The sequence below is a fragment of the Amphiprion ocellaris genome, chromosome 5 (assembly GCF_022539595.1).
Source record: "Amphiprion ocellaris isolate individual 3 ecotype Okinawa chromosome 5, ASM2253959v1, whole genome shotgun sequence".
Classification (NCBI taxonomy): domain Eukaryota; kingdom Metazoa; phylum Chordata; class Actinopteri; family Pomacentridae; genus Amphiprion; species Amphiprion ocellaris.
The window spans coordinates 14,069,810-14,092,387 of record NC_072770.1 but is presented as its reverse complement, the minus strand read 5'-3'; the positions used below and the strand labels follow the sequence as shown (position 1 = coordinate 14,092,387).

The 22,578-nt window shown below is 40.0% G+C and overlaps 2 protein-coding genes across 4 annotated transcripts in view; one reads left to right on the top strand and one right to left on the bottom strand.

The window, feature by feature from the left end:
- The first annotated feature begins 1,938 nt into the window (after positions 1-1,938).
- Positions 1,939-3,112, top strand: LOC129348993 (uncharacterized). Its single transcript, XM_055010911.1, has 2 exons — positions 1,939-2,335; positions 2,502-3,112. Exons 1-2 carry the CDS (start codon positions 2,040-2,042, stop codon positions 2,848-2,850), a joined length of 645 nt encoding a protein of 214 aa, XP_054866886.1. The 5' UTR covers positions 1,939-2,039; the 3' UTR covers positions 2,851-3,112.
- Positions 3,113-6,306: 3,194 nt separating this feature from the next.
- The window catches only part of phactr3b (phosphatase and actin regulator 3b), a 58,017-nt gene continuing 41,745 nt past the window's right edge, over positions 6,307-22,578 (bottom strand). For all 3 annotated transcript variants that reach the window (XM_023295406.3, XM_023295405.3, XM_023295407.3), the window contains exons 9-13: positions 9,943-9,998; positions 8,184-8,245; positions 7,906-8,046; positions 7,322-7,398; positions 6,307-6,862 (exon numbers count right to left, since the gene is read on the bottom strand). In XM_023295406.3, coding sequence (XP_023151174.2) covers positions 6,847-6,862; positions 7,322-7,398; positions 7,906-8,046; positions 8,184-8,245; positions 9,943-9,998 — 352 coding nt within the window. In that variant the 3' untranslated portion in view covers positions 6,307-6,846. The remainder of the gene's footprint in view (positions 6,863-7,321; positions 7,399-7,905; positions 8,047-8,183; positions 8,246-9,942; positions 9,999-22,578) is intronic.

Sequence of the window (22,578 nt, the reverse complement as noted above, 5' to 3'; positions counted from 1 at the left end):
CAAAAAAAAAACTACATACAATAAAGTAAATCTCTTCTGCACTGCACACATACTACACTTTTGTATAACTCTGGATGTCAGAGTAAAGGCAGACAGATCCACCAATCAGCCACAACATTCTGACCACTGACAGCTGAAGAGAACAACATCCATCATCTTGTTCTAATGCAATGTTCTGCTGGGAAACCCTGACATTCATGTGGATGTTTGACATGTACCACCACCTAAACACTGCAGGACAAACAACCCCCTAGTCTCCATGGCAACAGTAGTCCTTGATGCAAGCTGCCTCTCTCAGCAGGACAATCTAAACTGCTCAGGAGTCGTCCGAGGAACACGACAGAGCTAAGCTGTTCACCTGGGTTCCACACTCCCCACATCCAGATCTGATTGAGCATCTGTGGGATGGTCCAGGATCAGCCTGGTCTAGGTAGGACCCACCCTGCAACCCACAGGATCCACAGAATCCACAGGACATCCTCAGAGGTTCTGATGAACCACTGGGTCAGAGGAGTTTTAGCAGCATAAAGGGACCAACACAGTTGGGCACCTCTTGTAATTGTAGAGGCCAAAGATAACTTTTATTAATCTTGTGATGTCTGAATAAATTTGGTATTGAAATATTTATGCAAGTTTTTCTTTTCCTGATGTGTGTAAACATTATTTTGGCTGACTCTGTATAATGGGTTTCTGACAGGTCACCAGGCAACATCTTTTTATAATAATGACAAACATACCTGCATTCTACAGGAGTGATTTTCCTCATGTGCAGGTCAAGATGTGTGAGGAGCTTAGAGATGACAGGAGCAGGAGTCATCCTCACTAATTCAGCTTCCACCTAGAAACAGAAAGACCACAAAAAAACCACACTGATATACTCTCAAACATTCAACCTCACAGCCTCAAAATATCTGTTTAGGAAGTGTTGTGTTTCTAAATTCTGCTGAAAGCAATGACAGACATTCTCTTACAAGGTTTTGTAAAAAGCAGCCTGTCCTCTGAGCTACTGAGAAATCTTCCTGAACAAAGTTTCTACGTGTAAATCAGCTCAACAAAAACTAAAGCCTCAGTCAGAGATAACAGGTATCGCAAATTATAAACAACTTTCTTTGTTAACTCAGACTTTCTGCTTCAACCTCACAGAAAAAGGGGAGTTTAACTCGTCAGGTGACTGAAAATGAACGGCTTGTGCAGTTCTAGATCCAAAAGTAGGATGTTTCAACTCATGTTTTACTAATAAGCACAATGGCTGGTTGTTAGTTTATTCACTATTAATGTCATTTTATATACTGGATTGAACTTGAGCAGTGGAAGAGAGAAGGAATTTAATGAAATTATGGAGATTCAGAGAGGTAATGTTGCGCAATGTTAAGTTAAGGGCGGTTTAATTCAAACCAGCTGAATGTTAAACTTCAGTGCAGCTGAACGGGTTGCAGTTAACCTTAAAGTAAAATAACTTTTTTAAAAGCTAAAATACACAGCAGAGAAATACAGGTTGAGAAGGTCATTCTCACAATGAGGACAGCTGCAGCAGCAACTAACACAGGTGTTCAGCAGTAAGTTAGCCACCTGTGTTTATTAGCCCGCTAACTAACTTAGCCGCTTAGCTAGCTAACGCGTCCGGACCAACTGCTCAAACACGACAAAACACAACTCTTCACAAGTCGCTGACTTAACGTACAACAAGACAACGCTACTGGTTACAAGTATTTATCTTCTTACCGTGTTTTACTCCAAAAACAAGATCAACAGCAGCCACAGATGCTACCAGACGTGCCGACCATAAATATACATAGACTAGCTATGCTAGCGCGCTGTCTGCTATATAATCTATGGTCTGACCAATCGCTGCTCTCTGGCTCCGCCCTCTGTTGTTGTCGTTTGGCTCCACACTTGCTGATGACCACTTCCGGTCTCAGAAAATGAAAAAACGGATATTTTTTTCGTTTCTGTCTCTTACTGATTTTACTTTCTTGTTATTCTAAATATAAAACGAAAATTAAAGCATTTTTTTAAAAATCGTATATCCCTTTTTGATCATGAAAAGGAAAAACACCTTGTATTTCAATTTGAATTTTTGTATTTTAAAACGAAAATCAAATAACCACTCGTTTTTTGGTTTTCAATACCCGTTTCAGAACAGAAAGTCCAGTTACCAGATCCGTACACGGACCCACCACAAACCTGGTCGCGCCAAACTATTTTACATCTGGCGTGAAGCTCTCCAGCAAACTACAGCGTCGGATGAAGAGTCCAGCCACTCGTCTGGCCCGGATTCTGCCACTGCCGCGGATGAAGCCGATCTTATCGAAGGAATTGATCATTCCAGTGACATGTAAGTCTGTATTCATGAGAAGTTGTTTGTTTTGAGTTGGAGAAAAGTAAAGAAAGTATAATATACATGGAACGCCGCCGAAAGCATTCCGCGCAAAATACGCATCATTTTTACAAGTCATGTGCTGCGCACAGCTAACGTACCACGTAACTTTTTCTGTGTGCAGCATTTACAATGTTGGGAAGGAGGAAGAGGAGGAGGAAGAGGAGAGAATGGAGGTCTCCTGCTGTCCTGGTACCCCAGCGAGAGGTAGAGGGACAGACCGTCCTCCAGCCAGGAGACGCTGCAGCAGCCGCTCCACCAGCGAGCGCTCCGGGCCAGAGGCGCTCCCTACAGCTGGCTGGAAAACTGAGAAGGAACCTGACAGCTTACCTTCTCTGCCACATTTCCTGCCGAAAAGGAGGCCAGGTGTCCAGCCACCTCTGTCAGAATATGTGGACAGTCCTTCTCCATCAGACCCGTCCAAGTACTTGGACCAGGAGACCATCAAAATACTGTTTGATTCAACTCAGTAAAAACGAGTTTCTTTTATGTTCAAATGCACTTTTTATGGTCTGACCATGGTTTTGTACATAAAATATGTGTTCTTAAGTATCTGGCACACTTAGAAATTTGATTGCACTATTGTAAATAATTTGTTTTGATGTTGATGTTGTCTCTTTGAAAATTTTGCAGTTTTGTTTATTTTCGTTTTTTTTTACAAGTTACAAAATTGACCATATCTCAAAAAGCAAATTATGTACAGACTCCAAATAAATTTCCTGTGGTTCCAAAGGATATTGTGCAACTTTTTTACATTTACAAATTTGAGGGATACAGCTATGCAATTTCTGTATTTTGAAATACATGTGAAAAAAACAAAATGATTTTCATTTTTTTAAGGTTTATTGCACTTTTAAGCAATTTTTTGTACTAGTTAAGACATAAGTCAATACATATTATTAAAATTTGGGATATCAGGGTCATTTTGATGTAAAGCAAATAAAAATACTCAAAAAAAAAAATGGCACTACAGCATTTAAAAATGTAAAACTATGTCCTGGCGGACTTGCACAATGGTGGGTCTTAAAGGGTTAAACCCACACTATTGCACCAATGTACAAAGGCTCTATTATATGTAATTATCAGCAAAAATGTACTGAAAAGATCAAGTAATACCACTCAAGATGTAGTATTATGCATTATCTTACATTACTGGGTTATTATTCCTACAGTGTTTATAGTCTGAGCAAATTGTTATCTGTTATATTTCCTCTATCATATGTATCTGTCATATTTTATAGGATGACAATAGGTTTTGCATAAAAACTTAATGATCTGCATGGCAACTGGTAACTAAAGCTGTTAAAGAAATGTAGTGGACTGAAGAAAATAGTCTGACGAAGATTACACTGAACGAAATTAGAAAGGCAGCATGCAAATGGACTTTTTATCTGCCTTATATAGGGGTTAAATTTAGCCAATTGTGCACACAAAATTTGTGAGCTGTTTGACTGGTGACAAATTCTCAACCACTGAGTTAATCCACACCTTCGTCAGGTGTGGCTTTAAAGGCCATAACCACTTCTTTAACCAGTGATTACTAAACCACCTCAAAGTGCAGCTTTATTTAAATGACGTGATGTCACGGATGACAAGAAACGATGTCAGTTGGCACCATGGCCTGAATGTACACAACTCCGCCATTTGTCATCTAAGAAACTGTGGCTCTGGATGTTTGACTACATGATTTTAAGGAATAGTGGGACAAAATTCCACAAACAACTTCAACAGCCTCAATAAGTCCCTCCGACTCATGACTGACTTTGTGACTCATAGGCTTTGACTGTGATTTGTGCTCCATGACCCCACTCTCCATCTGACTGTTACCATTTCCAATATAGTCGTACTTGATTGTTTCATTACATGTTGAAAAACAAACATTTATTCCCCAACCTCGAACATAATGGATTGAAGTTAATAAGATATTACATGCTGCCTTTATATTTTTGTTCAGTATGCTGTTCAAATGAAATCCCTCCAGGCTATATATTCCCTTTACTGTTTGAATTTCAGAGCAATTTAATGTTTATTTTGACTTTTTTTTTCTTGTGTAAACCTCGTAAACACACTGTAAATATCTGACCCTCTGATCCACTGCTCTACTGTAGTTACTTCTACTGGGCTGGAAACTGAATACTGACCCACATATTCCCATCACTGCATCCTAAGAGCTTCCTTACAAAACTGCCTCCACCTCTCTTGTTTGGTATTTGTACTAAAATAAGGTTTTCTGCTCGGACTCCCCAAAGAAATGTGCATTATAATCAGAGCACTCAGTAGACGTTCGTAACCTGGCAACTCTCACTTGTTGTCTTCTGCAAGTGGCCTCTGTAGGCTGCATGTTAATGCGAACAGCCACAACAATGCTGTAAAAGTGATCCGTCAGGCCCCTTCATCTCCTCCGATGCTTCCTACTCAACCTTTTACAGCTGCACCGTCGACAAACACAAACTTCTCGGCCCTCTCGGAGGCCGCCTGGCTCTCGTTGACCTTGTTTTGGTGCTCGTTTGTATGGATTTTCTTCATAGCAGTCTTAGCTGTCACGCCAGTCAGAGTGTTGCTGGGATCCATGCAGCCCTGCAGCGCTGTGCCTTTATTTGGGGCTGTCATCTTCTGTTCGTTGCCGGTAGTTATATAAGAACTCACCATATTAGGAGCAGGCGTGATGCTCGGCTGTGACGTTTGCTCTGGGGACTCATTTTAACTGTATTGTAAAAATTGATGCAGCATTATTGGCTCCAGGGATGACAGGTTGCATCATTAAAACACCACTATGGCTCTGCATGCTCTGGAATAAAAGAACTGTGTCATTTGCAACATTTCTTTATTGTTAGAGTCGACTGTTTGATCGATTTGAGAATATTGTTTTTGTAGAAGCAACATGCGATTGAAAGCAGTGACGTAAACGACGGGAATAACATGCTTTTCCTGAATATGAGCCTGTTTTTGGAGCACAAAGTTATCACGCTTACACTTGGCTTAGAACTGCAGAACATATGTTCGGCGTGTGTCCCCCTGGCCTTCGCCCATCGGAAAAACACCCGGAAGTCAGGATATCCCCCTCACGTCCACGAGAGCATCCCTTGTTCCTCCCACACAGCTCCACAGGTTCTGGACTGATGCTGGTTTCTTTACTCCAGACAGCAAGAGGTCCTGGAGTTCAAACTGGACCTGCCATCTGTTCCTGGACCGAGGCTGTGACTCACATCACATGCATGTTGATGTCAGAGAGCTAGCTAAAAACTGCACTGCCCACGTGAACGTGCATGACACAGATGGCACAATACAAGTGATGTGTTTGGGTTTTTTTTTAGAAATCTGAATATCAACTTTCTAAAAGCATCTTTTCAGTGACCTTATTCATTTTAATGTGTTGGGAATAATAGGAAGATTAATAACTATAATCTCCTATCTAATACCTGGAATAATCAGGTATTAGACATTGACGTATCAGCAAGACAATAACAATAACTTGTTCTTATTCTGGTTCAAGTGTGACGCAGCAGCACCAAGTTATTAGATCAACAGCTTGCCCCGAATTGGACAAATACAGTCAGATGAAGTTCTTTTCAAGAGAAGCTAACCCGCTTAACATGCTCCAAGAGAACCTAATTTGTTTGAGAATAATAGAGCGCAATGATAAGAAACAGGTCACCGCCTGCATTCCGTAAACGAACTGCCGCTTTATCTGACCGAACAAGGTGAGCTTCACTACAATTTTATTATCTGCTTACTAAAGCGCAATAGTGATGAGATCGTGAGGGTGAAAAGGATGAATGTAAAAGGATTACAACCCATTCATGAGGCACAGTCAACTGTCATCACCCTAATTCTGACTTCTGTGAGAAAAACACTTTTAAATCACATTTTTAAATATCACGCGTGCCAAAAGCCCACTTCAATCACTCTTCACACAAGACAGACACAAGTTTGTTACAAATTGAAAACCTGTATTGTGCAGACAATAAATAGTGCTTACAAAGGGATTTTTGTCTCGTACACAGACAAGGTTTCTGTTTAAGAACATTTACACTGTCGATATGAAATTCGTCATCAACTGAATCGGTGAGACTCAGACACGGCTCGGGGATGTGACTACTGATAGTGGAGTGGGACTGGTCGACTCGGTCACATGCACGGTGCCCCTCTGCGGCGTCAAAAAGGACGTCTTTCAAAAGAGTCTGTTTACAAAAAGAAGTCTCTGCTTGTCTATGGCGAATCCATGATTCTTCCTGCTCCTCTGACAAGGTGAGGTGAAGGTTAAGGAGATGTTCCTCTGAGCAGAAGTGGAGGCTGCTGCATGCGTCCTCTTCTAATGGCAGATCCATTTCTAGAGACATAGCCTCCAAGGTTCACTGGACCCGAATATCAGGACACCCACTGACTGTGGGCCAAGGCGCTGGAAGACTCCGTGCAAAGTCTTCACTGACAGGACCAGATATAAGCAACTCTTCACAGAAGAAACCTTGCTAAGGCCGGTGGAACCTGCAAAGGGGGGAAAGAGGGCAAAGTGTGAGCGTGGACTGAAATATCCACATATTAGGGTGTCATTAATCAAGATACTATTATTAGCTCAATGGATAGTGCTCTTCAAAAATAGGTTCTTGCGTAAGCATAAAACTGTTCGGGGTTCAATTCTTTTTTTTTTTTTTTTTTTTTAAGCTACAGTCCTTCCATAAGCAAAGCGTAAGCTAAATGAGTACGGATATTCATTATAGCAGAGAGGTGGTGCAAAAGGGTGCAACTTTTATATCCCAAGGGGCCACGTAGCAGCTAAATTTAGGTTCTGCTCTGCAGGGTGTGCACTTATTGATGTCAAACCGTTGGATAATGCACCTTGGAATTGTTGCACAATGTCACACTGACCCTCTTAGACATCCACTAACAATAGCTGACAAAAAGAGAGCGAGAAAAGAAAAGCTAATAATGTGCGCCCATGCTGACCTCGTCAGATGCTTGCTTGAAGAATGAACTTCCATCTCATTGCTTTTGAACTCATTCAGTTCCTTCCGTATCGCCGCCTGCGGGAACACAAAAGAAACATCAAGTGTGAGCTCAGGTGTTCCTCCTCGTACACTGATGAAGCCGCTCAGGTGGCAAAATGAGGATGTTGTGAGAAACGTGTTTAGTTGCAGATTATTTGAGGTTAACTGAGTTTTGTAGGAAGAAAAATGAAAGTGGGCCACATAAGACATCATTTAACGGCTGTTTTATCGTATTGGACAAAGTATGATGGAAAACCAGTGGGGATGATATGGACTCGAATAATTATTTTTCAGTACTTCCAGCAGGATATAAGAAAAATTCCAAATGATATGTTTAATTCAAGTAGCACGACCTGGACTCCCATAAGCTGAGAGTGAATGGATCAGTTAAACAAATAAAACATTTTCAATTTAAATAAACTAATTTGGTCAAAAGTTAGCATTGTAACAGTAGGAACTAATGAGCATCCTCAACTTTTGTATCACTTTCTAAGGCCTTCTTTGAGTCCCTGAATGCAACACACAGTGGGGGTTTTCAGCTACCTTGTCAGCAGCTGACAGTCTGGTCCAGGGCTTGTCAGCTCGCCTGTCATAGTCCTGAGCTTTTGCAACTTCCACATAGTCGCTGAAACGAATCAGGATCTTTCTGTCCCGCAGCTCATCCACCGTTGGACGCTGGTTCAGCTGGAAGATAAAGACAAATGTCAGTGATGTCACCTTTTCAAAGCCTTTAAAGACATTGGTGAGAGAAACTAAACGTTAAAAAGCAAAAGTGGGTCAGGTAGTGGGACGAAATTTAGGAAATCAAAACAGCCGCCTACCTTTCTGTTCAGCCGTTGTTTAATTTCCCTCCTCTCCTCCTGTTCAGTCTGATCATTTCTCTCTGTTCACACAAAGAAAAATGGAAATTAGATCCAAAAAAAACAGGTAAAAAGGGGTGAATCACGATAATTACACATATTCAGCCTGTCTGGAGAGTCTGTGTCTGTGATGAACAGAACTAATACAGTATTCCAGCACTCCACAGTGAACCGGTCTGCATTATTGCTGAGTTCATGAGCGAGACACGAGCAGATTAGTGCACTAATAGGGTTTATCTTTTATTAGATAGAGCAGAAAGATCCCTGGATGTCACTTCATTTATGTTAATCTCTCTCTCTCTCTCTCTCTCTCTCTCTCTCTCTCTGGTTTCAGCCCAAATAGATTCGGTGAACTACTTTGGCAGCTTAAAGCAAGGCTGACACCTGTCGCCGTTTGAGTGTATTTTGTTGTATTTCGCGCGACAGGAGCACAAACAGAAGAACAGACAGCAGAAACATGTTGTGTTTTTACACTAAATGTGCTGTGGATAAGGCGGGGTTGCGTTGAGCCTGAACACATGTTCCTGTGCAGAAGAGGCGAGGATCCACACAGCTGCTCGGAGCTCACAGGTGGCCGTCTCAAGTGGGAGACTCTGATCAGTGTGGGACTCATTCTCACATGACTGTTTCATAATTGTTCTATTCTGTCTGGACAGCGGGATCTAGTTTCACAGTTTGTAGCACGATTATGTGACACCTTTTTTTTTCTAGCAGAAGTAAGCCGGACTTAAAATGTCAATTCACAGATGGGGAACTACAGTGAACTAACATTACATTGATTTTGGGGGATTTGTGGTCAGGAGTGATGTCTACAGAATGTTTTTGTTTTCTCACAGAGCTGCAACCAGCTTTCTCCACTGATGACTATGACAATACAGTGTAGAAAAATACTTAAAATGCTGATCAAACACGTTTGTCTGAACAGCAGCCCAGCACACAATGACATTTAAGTAACACAATGAAATGGAGAAAAAGAGAATATTTGCATGTTGTTGTGTTTTGTTTTTTTTTGGGGGGGGGGGGGTAATTAATTAAAATATTCATATATTTTAAATATATATTGCATTTGTGTAATTCTTTTTTCTTAAATATAAATTTAAATGAATATTTTATTTATGTTATTTATTTTCTTTTCTCTTAATTATTAATTCAAGTTATTATTTTATATATTTTTCAACTAATTAAAATATTCATATATTTTAAATATATATTGCATTGTGTATTTTTTTTCTTAAATATTAATTTCATATTTTATTTATTTTAAAACATATTTATATATAAAATATTAAAATAAATGTTTCTTTTAAATTTATAGAGCATTTGTGAACCAGGTGCAATGGAATTTTATTCTGAATTTGCACTTGCACAATAAAAGCTTTTATATCTGTTTAAGTTAAAATATAAGCCAACAATGCAGTAGTCTAAAAAAAAGTGACTGCAGGGGTAAAAAATATATATCTTAAAAAAAATTAGAAAAAGTAGAACAAATAAGTAATTAAATTAATATAAACTCAAATAACAGCAGATTGGAAAATTGTAGGAGTTATTGTGGAAATACAGGGAATTTTGACTTTTTTTTTTTTTTTTTAAATTTATTTTATTTAACTTTTATTGATTTGTCTACGGTTGTGCCTTAGCATTTTTTTTTCTTTTTAACAGTTTTTTTTCCTTTAAATAAATCAGCGATACAGTGATTTTAGGATCCATCCTGACCACTTACGCTTCAAGATGTTCCGGCTCTCCAGCTCCTCCACCGCCGGCCTCTGGCTCAGTCTCCTGCGGAAAAACACCAGAATTACGTTCTGGACCATGTTTCCTTCCCACGCTGCTTCTCGCAGTCCTTTCAAGTCCCTGTACTAATACTAGCAGCACTTCGGGAGCTTTTGCCGGTGTGCAGAGCTCCAAGATCCGCACATCCACAAGGCAAACACCGCGTCCCACCGCGAGTCCAAAGAGCGGCTCCACATCGGGAACAGAGAAAGTCTGGCGGCGCGTTTTACAGCTAGAGCCGGTTCAGGGTGAAATGAAAACCTAAGGAGCCTCTCCGTGGAAAGAGCAGCTTTGGTTTGGATGCTCCAGGAGCGCTGAGAGGTGTAGGCTGGAGAGAAGTGGTTGGATTTCCCTGCTGAAATGTGGAGGATGCTGCGCTTCGGAGCTGCGCGCTGAGTGGACTGATGGAGCTGCACCGCCCGCCTCCACTTATCACATGCTGAATGTGAAGGGGAGGGACTGAGGAGGAGATTCCCCCAAACACACACAATCCCACAACACACACACCCACCCACAAACCTGCTGCAGCACAGGGAGCTGACTGTAATAAGTTACTGTTAAAATGCAGCCAAATTCTAACAGAAGTGTCCAGTTTTTCCAAAAATACTGACGAAAACCTGTGAAATCTGCAGCTTTTTTGGTGCCAAAAAATGAGAATGACCATTAAGAGTCAAAACTGATAGTGGAAACTGAACAAAAAAGTAGTGATGACTTCATGACCTTATTTATAAGTTTAGGTGATAAAATCATGAACACGTCTTTAGCTGCAGCAGCTCTGGCGGCACCAATAGGACTACACTGTTATATTTTATATTAGATATTTGGACTGTAAATCTCCCAGAACTCATGTCAATATTCACTTCTCCTAAGCAGCAACATGTCTGTTAGACCCACTCCAGTATTAGACAGTATTAGGTCTTTATAAACAGGCTATATACTGCAGGTTTTTTTAAGGTTTCACGTGTTTTAGTCAATTATAAACTTATATCCAAGCTCCCTTTAATTCATAAAATTCTTGAAAAATCTGTTGAAATCCAATTGTGTGATCATCTGCACAGAAATGGTTTGTTTGAGGAGTTTCTGTCAGGATTTAGAAACAATTACATTTAGAAAAAAGCAGTTCATGAAGCACTATTTTGAGTAGCTACTAGATTTAGGCAGCTAAGTATATGTTTTTCTAACTTTACACTGATATCCATAAATATTAAAACAATTTTTTCTTTTTTTTTACATAACGTTTATTTTTCTTAGTTGCTAAAATATATTAAACAAGCAACACATTGCTGCCTCTGAATAAATATTCCAAAGCCATTATCTTTTATCCTTTATTGCTTTGGGTATTTTAATGCTATATTCATTTTTAAATGTTAAACAGAATTAGTAGATTTGCGGATCATAAAGATGTTATTTATGGCATATAAGATAAACTTTATTGATCCCACAGTGGGGAAAGTTCACCGCTGTATGTTTGCTATTTACAATTTATACATTTCGAATGAAGAAAACGGTTTTAATTTACATTAATTTACATTTATATGCTGATTACAGTTGGAACACTATATAAATATGGTATATTTTTATAAAATGTAGTTACAGGATTTAACAGTAAACCTCATATTCTACTGTGATAGATTATACACTAATCAACTGAGTAAATTAGAATTGTAGCACTGTAAAAATACAGAAACATTACTTACAGTGTACTATGGTAGGTCAGAAATAGGTTTGTAACTATGTATGTTTACATTTCTATTTTTATGTAATGATGCACCCTGCAGTATGTTATATGGAATTATGAGAGGGGTTTCCAACAAAAAACAAAAAAATAAAGCATCTGTACCAATTACAAACCTTCAGATAATCGTCTAAGAACATCAGCAGGACAGGTAGGCTTTGATGCCGTCTCTCTACAAGGTCTGCAGGATTATGCACATTTGACTGTTGGTCTGCAGGATTAATTTTATTCTGATTAACTGTTGAGGGTATAAAATGTCAGAAAACTGTGAAAAATGAAACAACATCTCTAGTCCGGCTAAGACTGCCAACAGGAAAAATTAAAATATCGTCACAGCTGAGAACCTCCATTCAACAAGACTAATTATTTCACCCATTATCTGGTTCAACTACATTTGATTTATTGATTATTCAGTTTCTTGTCCCAGCACCAACGAGGACTACAAGCGGTTATGCAACACGGTGCTTTACATGCAGTCATGTGGATAAACAGGAACACATACGCGGCCCCTAATAGCATTCGTGTTTATGTGCTAAATGCCTGCAGCTTTAGGGTGGTTTGGCAAAACCCGATTTAGCCTTTGACACCTGGCATTCCACATCATCTGAATTGTAGGATTCCTCACATGACTTTCCAAGATAAAACTCCACCCCCCACCCCCCTCAAAACACTAAATTTGCCACCCAGCAGCTGTCATTACAGCACTGGTCAGGAGTCACTTTCCTATCTTCAATTACAAGTGCAGTGCTTCACTTTTAAGGCATTATTTCTTCATTTTACATACAGATTTCTTCATTTAAACTTTGTCTTCTTGCTAAAATAGCCCCAGCTCGGGTGCAAATCTGCTTTGCTGCTGCTCAGAATTGTTGATGCACGCTTAGATATACCACTACTTGCACAAATAGTTGCCATGTGATGATAAAAGCATATATTTTTACAATTCATAGTTCGTTATTCCACATTTAATGCTTAATTCCAGTTAAAGCTACCTAGTGTAAAGCTTTCTCAGCGTGGGAGAGCAGAGAATGAGATCAGATGTTGTTCTGACCAACTCAGGTGCTTGAAGTGCAGACCGAGAGAACAAACATTACACTTACTAGGAACACAGTGTCTCTCTCATAGGAGGATAAACGCTATTCTTCACATTACTGAGGCGGACAGTGTGTTTAGTCTGGATTTACAGCAGGAAAGCCTGGCATCATCTTTAACTTGTCAGAATGATCCTTAAAGAGCCCTGAAACTTCTCTCCCCAAGTCTTGTTGGAATACATTTTGTCATCTTGGCAGCCAGACATTAAAATGACTTTGCATAGTTTTTGGTAACTCAATCACAAAATCAACCCAAAGACACATTTTCTGTGATTATATTAAAAGCCAATATGTAATATTGTTGTCTTGTTGGTATTTTTCTACTCTAATTGCCACCTCCAAATGCCGATCAGTTGGGCACAATGCGTACCCACTCATAATAAAATATGCTGCCTTGTGCTACTTGTTAGACATGTCCATGAATATTTATTATTATGTCTGTCTCCTCTGCTAGTGTTGCAACACTTTTTTTTCTTTATGACAGCCTACAGTTTGCTCACATTTGTGAAAAATATGAGTGAAAATGTTGTGTGTGTGAAACATTTATAGGGTGCAGAGCTGAAAGTGACACCTGCACTGGCAATGCGAACAGATTTGTAATCTAAAATCTAATCTCTCATCTCTATTAGCACGGATCAGTGTACAAAACTAAACATTACCAGCTGTAGAACATGTCAACTGTCCGATGGCAGACCGACATTAAGTTATTCTGCAGTCGTTGTGAGGGAAGATATTCCACTCTGTGCCACAGCTGCACAGTTCCTGTAGTGTTTCTATTGTCCCAAACACTCCAACAGAGTGACACATCTTCTGTGCAGCTGATCCAGTCACATGAGTTTCACCAGACACATTCTCTCAGTTTAACTGTCATTAGTACTTCAAAGCGATGAGCCAAGATCAGCCAATGATCAGCAGATACTCTAAGAATAAAACAAATTCTATTTGATCTTAGCTGGAGGTATGAGTGTGCAATGAGCAGCAGTGAAGCTTCATAAATCTAAATGTAGTATGTATCAGATGAGTCTGTATCAGGAGATGCTCGAAATTATAAGACTTAGATTGGTACATACCAACAACTGGCAATCAAAAAGTCACAACGGCACCTGTGACTGGAAGCGCACTCTAGTTTTATCTCCTTTTTTAATGCATTTTGTCACATTTTTATAATATACGACTTTGCTGGTAAACATGAGCTGAGGTCAGAGTATGACAAACACAAAATAATAGAAACCTTTTTCTAAGCTGCAACATTTGGTCCACCGCTGTGGATATAATGACAGAGTGGTTGGCACCTAGAGTTCAGGTCTAAAATAAGCCTCCTGTCCTGTGATGGCTTCAGCTGTGACTGGGACCACTGAGGGCTTACAAAACAGGACCACAGACATGGCAATATTGGAAGCCGGGGGGGAGTAGATGTGCTAAATGGAGCACAACTATAGTGGGATGTGTGGTCTGTTGCAGAAAACATTTCAGGTCAATAGCATTTGGCTCAGCTCATGGAGTGAAGCAGCCAAAGAAGCTGTATCGTATGTACTTCGCATTAGAGAATTTAGGTGCTGCAGATTAAAAGCAACAACAAAATCAAAGTATCATAAAAGCAAGAGTGAGTCAGACTGTTTCTATTTTACCAAACAATCCTAATGGGCCTTTAGTCACAGCCTCCTGCAGCGATCAGAGCTTCACAAGTGCTCACCCACTCTGTTTGGTCAGAGGTAAAAGTTCTTCGTTTTGCTGGAGAACTCACCAGCATGTCAAAGCAATGAGCCGCATGTAAGAGCAGGGGCTGATGGGAATGTCAGCCCATAAAAAGTGGAGGAGAATGGGATGAGTCAGGCGCCACAGGCCAGGCAGCGGCCTGCTACTGCCCACTGAGGTGTATCCTAATCCTTCGCTCCTACCCCTCAGTGACAGAGCCCCAGAACGGCAGAGCTACCGTCGGATGTGGAGTCTCCATGAGGCCAGGAAGGCCCAGAGGACGCGGGATAGTTGGGGGGTTGTTGCCAGGAACAATTAAAGAAACCTTCTTTAATGGTAGCCTACCAGAAGCTCACCATTTATGTAACTAACGTGCAGTTCAGGACTTGTTTAAGTAGAAGGGTTGACCTGGATGTCTCACACTGTTACTGGGTCACATGAATATGAAAGACTGTGGCTTTGAGGGAAATGCTAGTGGGACATACATCTGTTTTAACCACTATATTAAAACATTTTTGGAAAAACTCTTCAAACTACCTTGTAAAACTTATTTTAAAAGGCTTGCTGTGCTATTGATGATTCATGAATGCGACACATTCAAAGACTCAGACATGAAACCAAGAATCAATTCTTCATCTAGCAGGCTGTTTGCCTCCAAGGCTTTGCCCTTTACTGCAGGTCCACAGATCAAGTGGGGGATCATGTCTGGGTCTTGAATAGCCTGCTGGGAGCACAGTGTGGAGGAGGCAACTTCAAATAGCATAGTCCTGCTTCACTACAGGTTACTGTACATTGGCTGTCAACTGTCACACTACAGAAAACACTTGAAGTTACTGAACACAAGCCATAACCTTTCACAATGGAAACACCAACAACATTCTGTCAGAGGTTCCTGTTTAAATCTACCAATACTTTTCGCACTACAATTTAAAATTTCTGTCCAAAACATGGACCTTTTCAAAGCATTTTAAGAAACAGCAACAAGCTAAAATGCCGGGTGTAGACATTTGCACAAAAAACACAATTTAGCCGAAGCCAAGTCATAGAGTCTGCAGCCTTGTTACCAGCTCTGTGATGTTAGGTTTTGGCACAGTCAGACTTACAGGTAATTGCTAGCTTCTGCACAAAAAAAGTGCTCAGAAGCATGTATAATGTTTACCATGTTCACCATGTTAGTTTAGCATTTTAGCATGCTAAATTTGGCTATTAGTACAGAACACAAAGTGCATGCAGACCAACGTAAACCAACCAAAGACAAACAAAAATTTTGACTGGATAGCGGCACTACAAAAAAAGATGGCAAAGGGGACCGTGAATGACAATCCATCCAATAGCTGAGGAAATATTTCACTTAAAATGACTATTCTGAACATCACAGTGGCGCCAGAGGAAATATCTGGGGCTCATCAGTGTCTCCATAAGTCAGAGGCCTTGTCCACACAAAATGAACATTTTCCTCGACATTTGGGCGCCTCATCCATATTTAACAGCGTCCATTTTTTTTCTAACAGCTTCTAAAGTGAAGACTTTTCACAAAATCCGCTTCATGTATATTATTCAAGGCAGAGGTTGCAAAACACGATGTTGCAGCTCAATTTGTGCGCCCATTGTTGCTTTGTGTATAATTATTAGTGTGAGCCTGAACAACAACAATATAGATTCTTTGTTTGGTCAGCACCATGGGTTACAAGGTTGCAACATAACTTGGCATTCCTGCACCACTGTATTATATCGTTTACTGGATCTAGCAGTTGAAGCAATAATCTCCTCTGGTATTTGATGTTTTGTTCATGTACATTGGCCCTGAATGCTTGTAAGGGCATTTGCAGTCATTTTTGCATTCTTGTGTGTACAGAGATATTTTGTGAAATTATGTTTGAGGACCTCGTTTGCTCCCCAAGCTACAGAAAATAACAATACCCAATTAGAAAAATGTCCATATTTGAGTGCTCAAGGCCATAGTTTAGGGACCATGAATGTCAAATGGCAAATAATGACATGACAATCATCAAATAGTTGTCGATATATTTCAATAAAAGACAAATCTGCTGGTGGCCCAAGGGGAAAAGTCAAACAATCTCAAAAGTGGGCAGTGCACATCCTCTGGGGGCATTAATGTTTGTGCAAGACATGTGAGATGTTTAAACCACCAAAATGCTTGTCAGACCAATAAATGATTTGGATGCCACATCACAAACACTGGTAAAAATCCAAGTTATGCGTCTTGTCCCTTCAATGCATGCTAACTGCCCTGAAATGGGTGAATGAACATTGATTTCTCAAAACCAATGGACATCCATTAGCCAACATAGCAGATGTAACCTATTTAAAAATCAATTTCTGATTCTTTTACAGTCAACTGGAAGCCCATAATCAGTGCTGGGTGTATACAGTGGCCACAAACCATACTGTAACTGTTTATTTATAGGCCAGGAGATGTAACAGTGGGTGACGAACAAACAAAAGTAGTTAGACGTCATGGCTCACGTCTCTGATCGCTGGTGATTTAACCGTAATTTGGAATGAGGTTAGAAAGAAGAAAAAACGCAACCAAGTGTTCAGATAGGGGGCGCAGAGGCTTTGAGACTTTTGACATTTCAATTAGAGGGTACTTGCAGCAAGAGCTCTAGAAAAAGAGCCATTGTGTAACGTTAATTACTGCTTGTGGGACATGGATGGTCTATTGTAGTGACAACATGTAATTTGAGGATTTCGCTTCATGCCATATATGTGCAGACAGTGTCATCCGCTGCTTACGTCTCTCCAACTGCTCTACAATGTCTGCCATCTCCAGCCTTGTAACTGGAGTGATGCCCGGCTGTGATGCTGCTCACTATAAAGGCTCAAATAGAAACTGGAGAAGCACATCCTGAGAAAAACGTCCCTCATGAGAAACCAAAAGACAGAAGCTGCACACAGGAATCATTACTTTAACCCTCAGCGTCCCACAGACATGTTCTCACCTGAAGCACTGGTTTCAAGTTTTGCACACACAAATAATGAAACATCTGAACTGTAAAATAAATTTCGCTTGTGGATCACATACAATGACACTAATTCACATTGCTGCATCTTTTTTTAAAAGGTGCTGGTTAGTGTGTTTGTGCCACCTTCAAGCAAATGCAAAATTATATTTGGAAATGAAATATCAAAATATTATCAATACAAAATAAAATAAAAAATAATCAATCTAGTCAAATCTAGACTTTGAAAATCATAAAACTTAACTGATTATTTATTTCTAAGGCTTCAAGTAAGACTATGAGGTTTTGCTCCTACAGGTTTATTTATTGTAATAATATAATCAGCAGCTTAAACTGGCAAAAGTTAATTAATGTTAGCAATCTTTAGAAAGACACTGCAAACAAGCCAGTTGACTGACTTTATTGCTCTTTATGATCTGTCCTTTGTGCTATTGTCACATTACATTGAATACTTTGTCATCATTCATCAAACGTTAGCTTTAAAGGTGCACCTCAGTGCCTGAAGGTGGTGGGACTGTTAAAATCGCAGCATTTGTTTTTTTCCTTGCCTGAAGGTGCCGACATGAATATGTTTACATCTGCAAATCGGAACCCTGCTGCTATTTCTTATCCTTTCTACAAGTAAGTCAGTTTGAAAGATGCGTAAAATGTACTATTTTAAACACATTTTTCACATTGAAATGATTTGTACTATCTACAAAACAGTTCAGCTTTAACAAAACTCATGCTGCTTTAACAGTATAGGGTATTTTTTGTATAATAACATAAAAATGCTGTGATTTAACATGCCAAATTGATGTCAATAAGGGAATGTGAATCTGATAACATCTTAAATACCATCTTGTTTTTATATAAAACAGGTCTTGTCACCAACACCGTAAAAAACAACAACAAAAACGGGCATTTGCATTTTTTTTTAATCTTTTGGTCATGGTGGCAGCCTGCACTTTCTGTTTTCTCTCCAAATTAACAAGAGGGACAGTTCTGGAGGACAAAGGACACTTGATGACATACTCTTCAGCAGAAAATATGCACTCTTATCTTTTGCAGGTCAAAAAACAAACTGGGAGAAAAACACTGAACACTCACTGGCTGTGGGTGGTAAAAGCATCCGAATAGCAGCAGTTGTTACTTTCCATTCGATGCTGAGAGGAGTTTTGTTGACTATAGGTGGCGCAGTTGTGACTGCAGGTGTACAATTACTAGCTCTGGTTTGTGCATCACTTACATTGTGTATCCTAATTAATTATTCAGTTTTGTACACAAACTAGGTCAGACCTTTCCTTGTATCAGACATGACTGTGCGCTTCACTACCGTAAAAGGTGAACTCTCAGGACACATCTGAATTCGAGAGCAACCACTTGCCTCGCTGAGTTTTTGTACCTGCAGAAATGGGGGAAAAAAAGAGGGAGGGAAACCCAAGTGAAGCCTGCATTAATATTTCATCCAGGGTGAAAGGGGATTATGAAACTGAAAATATATTCTGCCACAAGGAAGAGCAGTCAGGCGCCATCCGACAGCCTTGGTTGCCTGGAAACAGCTATTGCATTGAATGCAGTACAGAGTAGTATCATTTGAAAGGAAAGTCCTTTTATGCCAGTTAAATGACCAACGCAGCCACAGATTGCTTTGATTTTGACATATACCTTTCTGGTTTTGCAGAACATTATGTGATTTACCGCTAAAGTGGCTGCAAAAAAAAAAAAAAACACTTAAACTGACAGCATTGGGATTCCTAGATGCTAACATTGCTATCTTGAATTCAGCCTCTGTGTAGTCGATGCAACTCTGAGTTATTTATAGCAGTCTGGGACAGCAGCTGTGGTTGGTTACTCTGTCCTGATTCACACAGTGAGTTGTGTCAGCAGAAATTGGTGTATGTGCCACAAATAACCAATTATTGGCTCCTCCATGGCTCAGGAAAATACTGAGTTGGGTCCTGTCATCGTCACCATTATTGTTAGGGTTCTTCCTCCCATTGCTCAAGTCACTATCTGCCATAAAACCCCTCAAAAAGAGCACATACGCTGCATGAAGTTTTATCTGGTACAGACAATTCACTGAGGCAGACCTGGTAGCACAAACAATCTTGTTAGTTGAGTTAATGAGGCCAAAGAGGTTTGTATTGCTGCACAAAATTAGCTTATAGCTTAAAGCATCAATAGAAACAGTCTTACTCTTGAAATTCTGAACATGATTTTAATAATCTTGTTATGCCTGTTGACAACTGTAAACAGCTTATCTTGGTATCTTTACACTAAACGTCTAGACCAAACCTGGAAGGTCAGACGAGCTAATCTGTTTAAACCCTTTCACAAATGGAACCACTGACACTGTTGGGTTCAAATATTTGTGTTGCACAGTGCTTTTTGTTCTTCAACCTTTGGAGTCTTGTACAATGTAGAAAAAAGTCATGAAAACTACGTCTGTTCAACATCACCGCACAAGTTTGCCATTCATCTCATCATTTATAGAGTCTAACTTTGGGTGCAGTTTTATCAGTGCAGTTGATCGCATCCTGAGGGTCCAAACGGTGGTTTTGCAGCACATATATGTTAAGCTCTACAAGTCGTCATGATTGAAAGCTTTAAGTTGAGGCCTGCACTGAGGGTGTCTAATGAGCCCTTTCAGACGCAGAAGACATATGACTGCTGGTTTCATCTTTCTGTGAAGCCCCTTTCAGACATGGGACATGGAACAATGCTGCATTCAAACATACCCACCACAGTGCCGGAGAAAACTGTGGTATGCACAGGACATCGGTCATTCACGCCAGACTAAACAACACTCCAAGTTGTGTTTAGTGCAAATTTATGCAATAACAGAATAAAACTGAACTAATAGCAGCTGATCAAAGGGTTTAAATTACTAACAGTCCAGTTTATCTCAGAATTTGTAAACAGTTACACGACTGCGACTTTTTTGCAAACTTGACCAAGGAAATGAAGCCGACGCGTTAAATAAGATTAACAGAAAGTTATGGCTTCTTGCTATTCAGAGTAGAAAGAGATCAAAACAGATTTTTAAATCCAGTTGCATCACACACATGTAGAAACTTCACAGAGTCTCTATTCTCAGTCATGCACACTACATGACACTATAGGGTATATTTTTAATCAGAACATTAACATCCCTATCATTGACAATCACCTTTTTACTATTAGTACCAAGTGTGCTACAGGTTTCATCGAATTTATTACATTTTGTCTTATCACCCTGCCCTTGTCACCGGTTTTCAGCCTCTTCAACTCCACTCTTTGATGGTTAGTTCACACAGTTCCTATCTCTGCCACCAAACAATGTCTGTAGAACTAAACCTCCACTTTGCACAGAAACACTTAGAAAAAAAATGTCTTGAAAATATCTACTTATCCATCCTTTATATTACTGTTGCCAGCTCCAGCTCCTCTCTCAGCCTTTCCTGTGTGCTCAGCCACTGATCCATCACATGACAGATAGATGGTAACACATAATGTGTGAATAAACCCGCAGCTCCACATTTCTGTGGCAAAATCAGACGCTTCAGGGATTTTTACTAAGTCATCAGGGGCATGAACACGACCCTGCTGCTACTTCACAAAGGATCATGCAGTGTTCTAAATGAAGGTCTTTACGGTGCCAGCTTTATATAATGATGTCCTCAGCTGAGGGCACGAGTTGAAACTGCCTGCACAACAGCCCATAATGCAGGACAGATATGGAGATATAGAACATTCTGGTACACTGTGGCCAGTTCTTCAGAAGAACCCTGCAGGGGCGATGGGGATGGTTCAATCAGGGGAAGAGAGAATGCAATGATCAGTGAGAATATAGAGGGAAGGGAAGCAGGGAAGCTTGGCTCTGACGTAGATAGGACATTGATTATGAGTGCCACTGCACCATTTCACCAGTGTGAGCTAAATTTAGAAACAGAGGGTTCCCTTCTGCTATCCTGGGCCAGCCTACTGCTCTGCATTCTGCTGCAGAGCATCACGCCGAAAGCTGAGGTAGACAGTAATTTTTGGCATCTTTCGGACACAAATTCAATGCAGACCCTTCAGTGTGTTGTAATGCAAGTGATCTGAGAGGAAACGAGATTTTTGAACCTCCTCCTTGCTCTTTTTTTCCAGGCTTGTAGCCCATGATGAAGGATTTCAGTCAATTCTAGAGCTTTGCACCAGTCAGAGGTCATATAAATAGCAGCAAAGTCTGTGAGAACAGGATGTGGAGGCACTACCACAACTTTCAATCAGGACAGTGGGGTTTGAAGCCACAAAAGACGTGCATTTGAAGCACATATGTGTCTGGTCCAAAGCGAGGGAAGAGCTGCAGGAGGAAGGCTGGCTGTTAACACATTTCTGCCAGCTGCAGCTTTAATTAATGTAAATCAATACAACACACCATGTGCTCCTCAGTGTACAGTATATTAGCGCCTGTGTTACATCACAGCACAAATGAAAACAGGGCATTAGGGGCCATTTTTAAAAGTGTTTTAAGATTTGTCTTATTTTCAATGCTTCTTTACAGACAAGTGTTCACTACTCCTTAAATTCCACAGTACTGCCACATATTCTTTGTCTATTCTGTATTGACTGTGTAAAAAAAAAAACAAAAAAAAAAAACAACAATCTTGACTCAGCTTGGTGTTTCTTAACTCCATCTGACACAATGTTGCCACTAAAGCCCTTTTCATATATGGGATATGTAGCATTGCTGCGTCATCAGTCTGTTCAAGCGACAGCATTCTGTCATTCAGAGAAGTGAAGAAAAGTAAACACTATGGCTTAACAAGGGAATAGAGCTGCCTTTGGAATTCCCTCCTATTCTGACTTGCTTCTTCTCCACAGCCCAGAGCGTCGAGGAGGTTGCAATAATGTTTCTCTTTGCTCTGCTTTTTTAGACCAATCAAATGTATAATTGTCCAAATTTTATACTCTTCTTTTTTACAGGCCCACTGCAGAAAATTTTGAACAAAATGTCATTTTAAAATATCTCACTCCAGACAAATGTTTTAGCACCATTTAGGCTTTGATCTGTATACAGGGTGGGCCAAAAGTAGGCTTACAGTTGCTTCACTATTTGTTGTTTTAGATCTAATTTATCC

Coding starts and splice junctions, on each gene's coding strand:
- LOC129348993 (XM_055010911.1), top strand. CDS start 2,040: ATGAAAAGGAAAAACACCTTGTATTTCAATTTGAATTTTTGTATTTTA. Junction 2,336..2,501: donor ATTGATCATTCCAGTGACAT/GTAAGTCTGTAT, acceptor TTCTGTGTGCAG/CATTTACAATGTTGGGAAGG.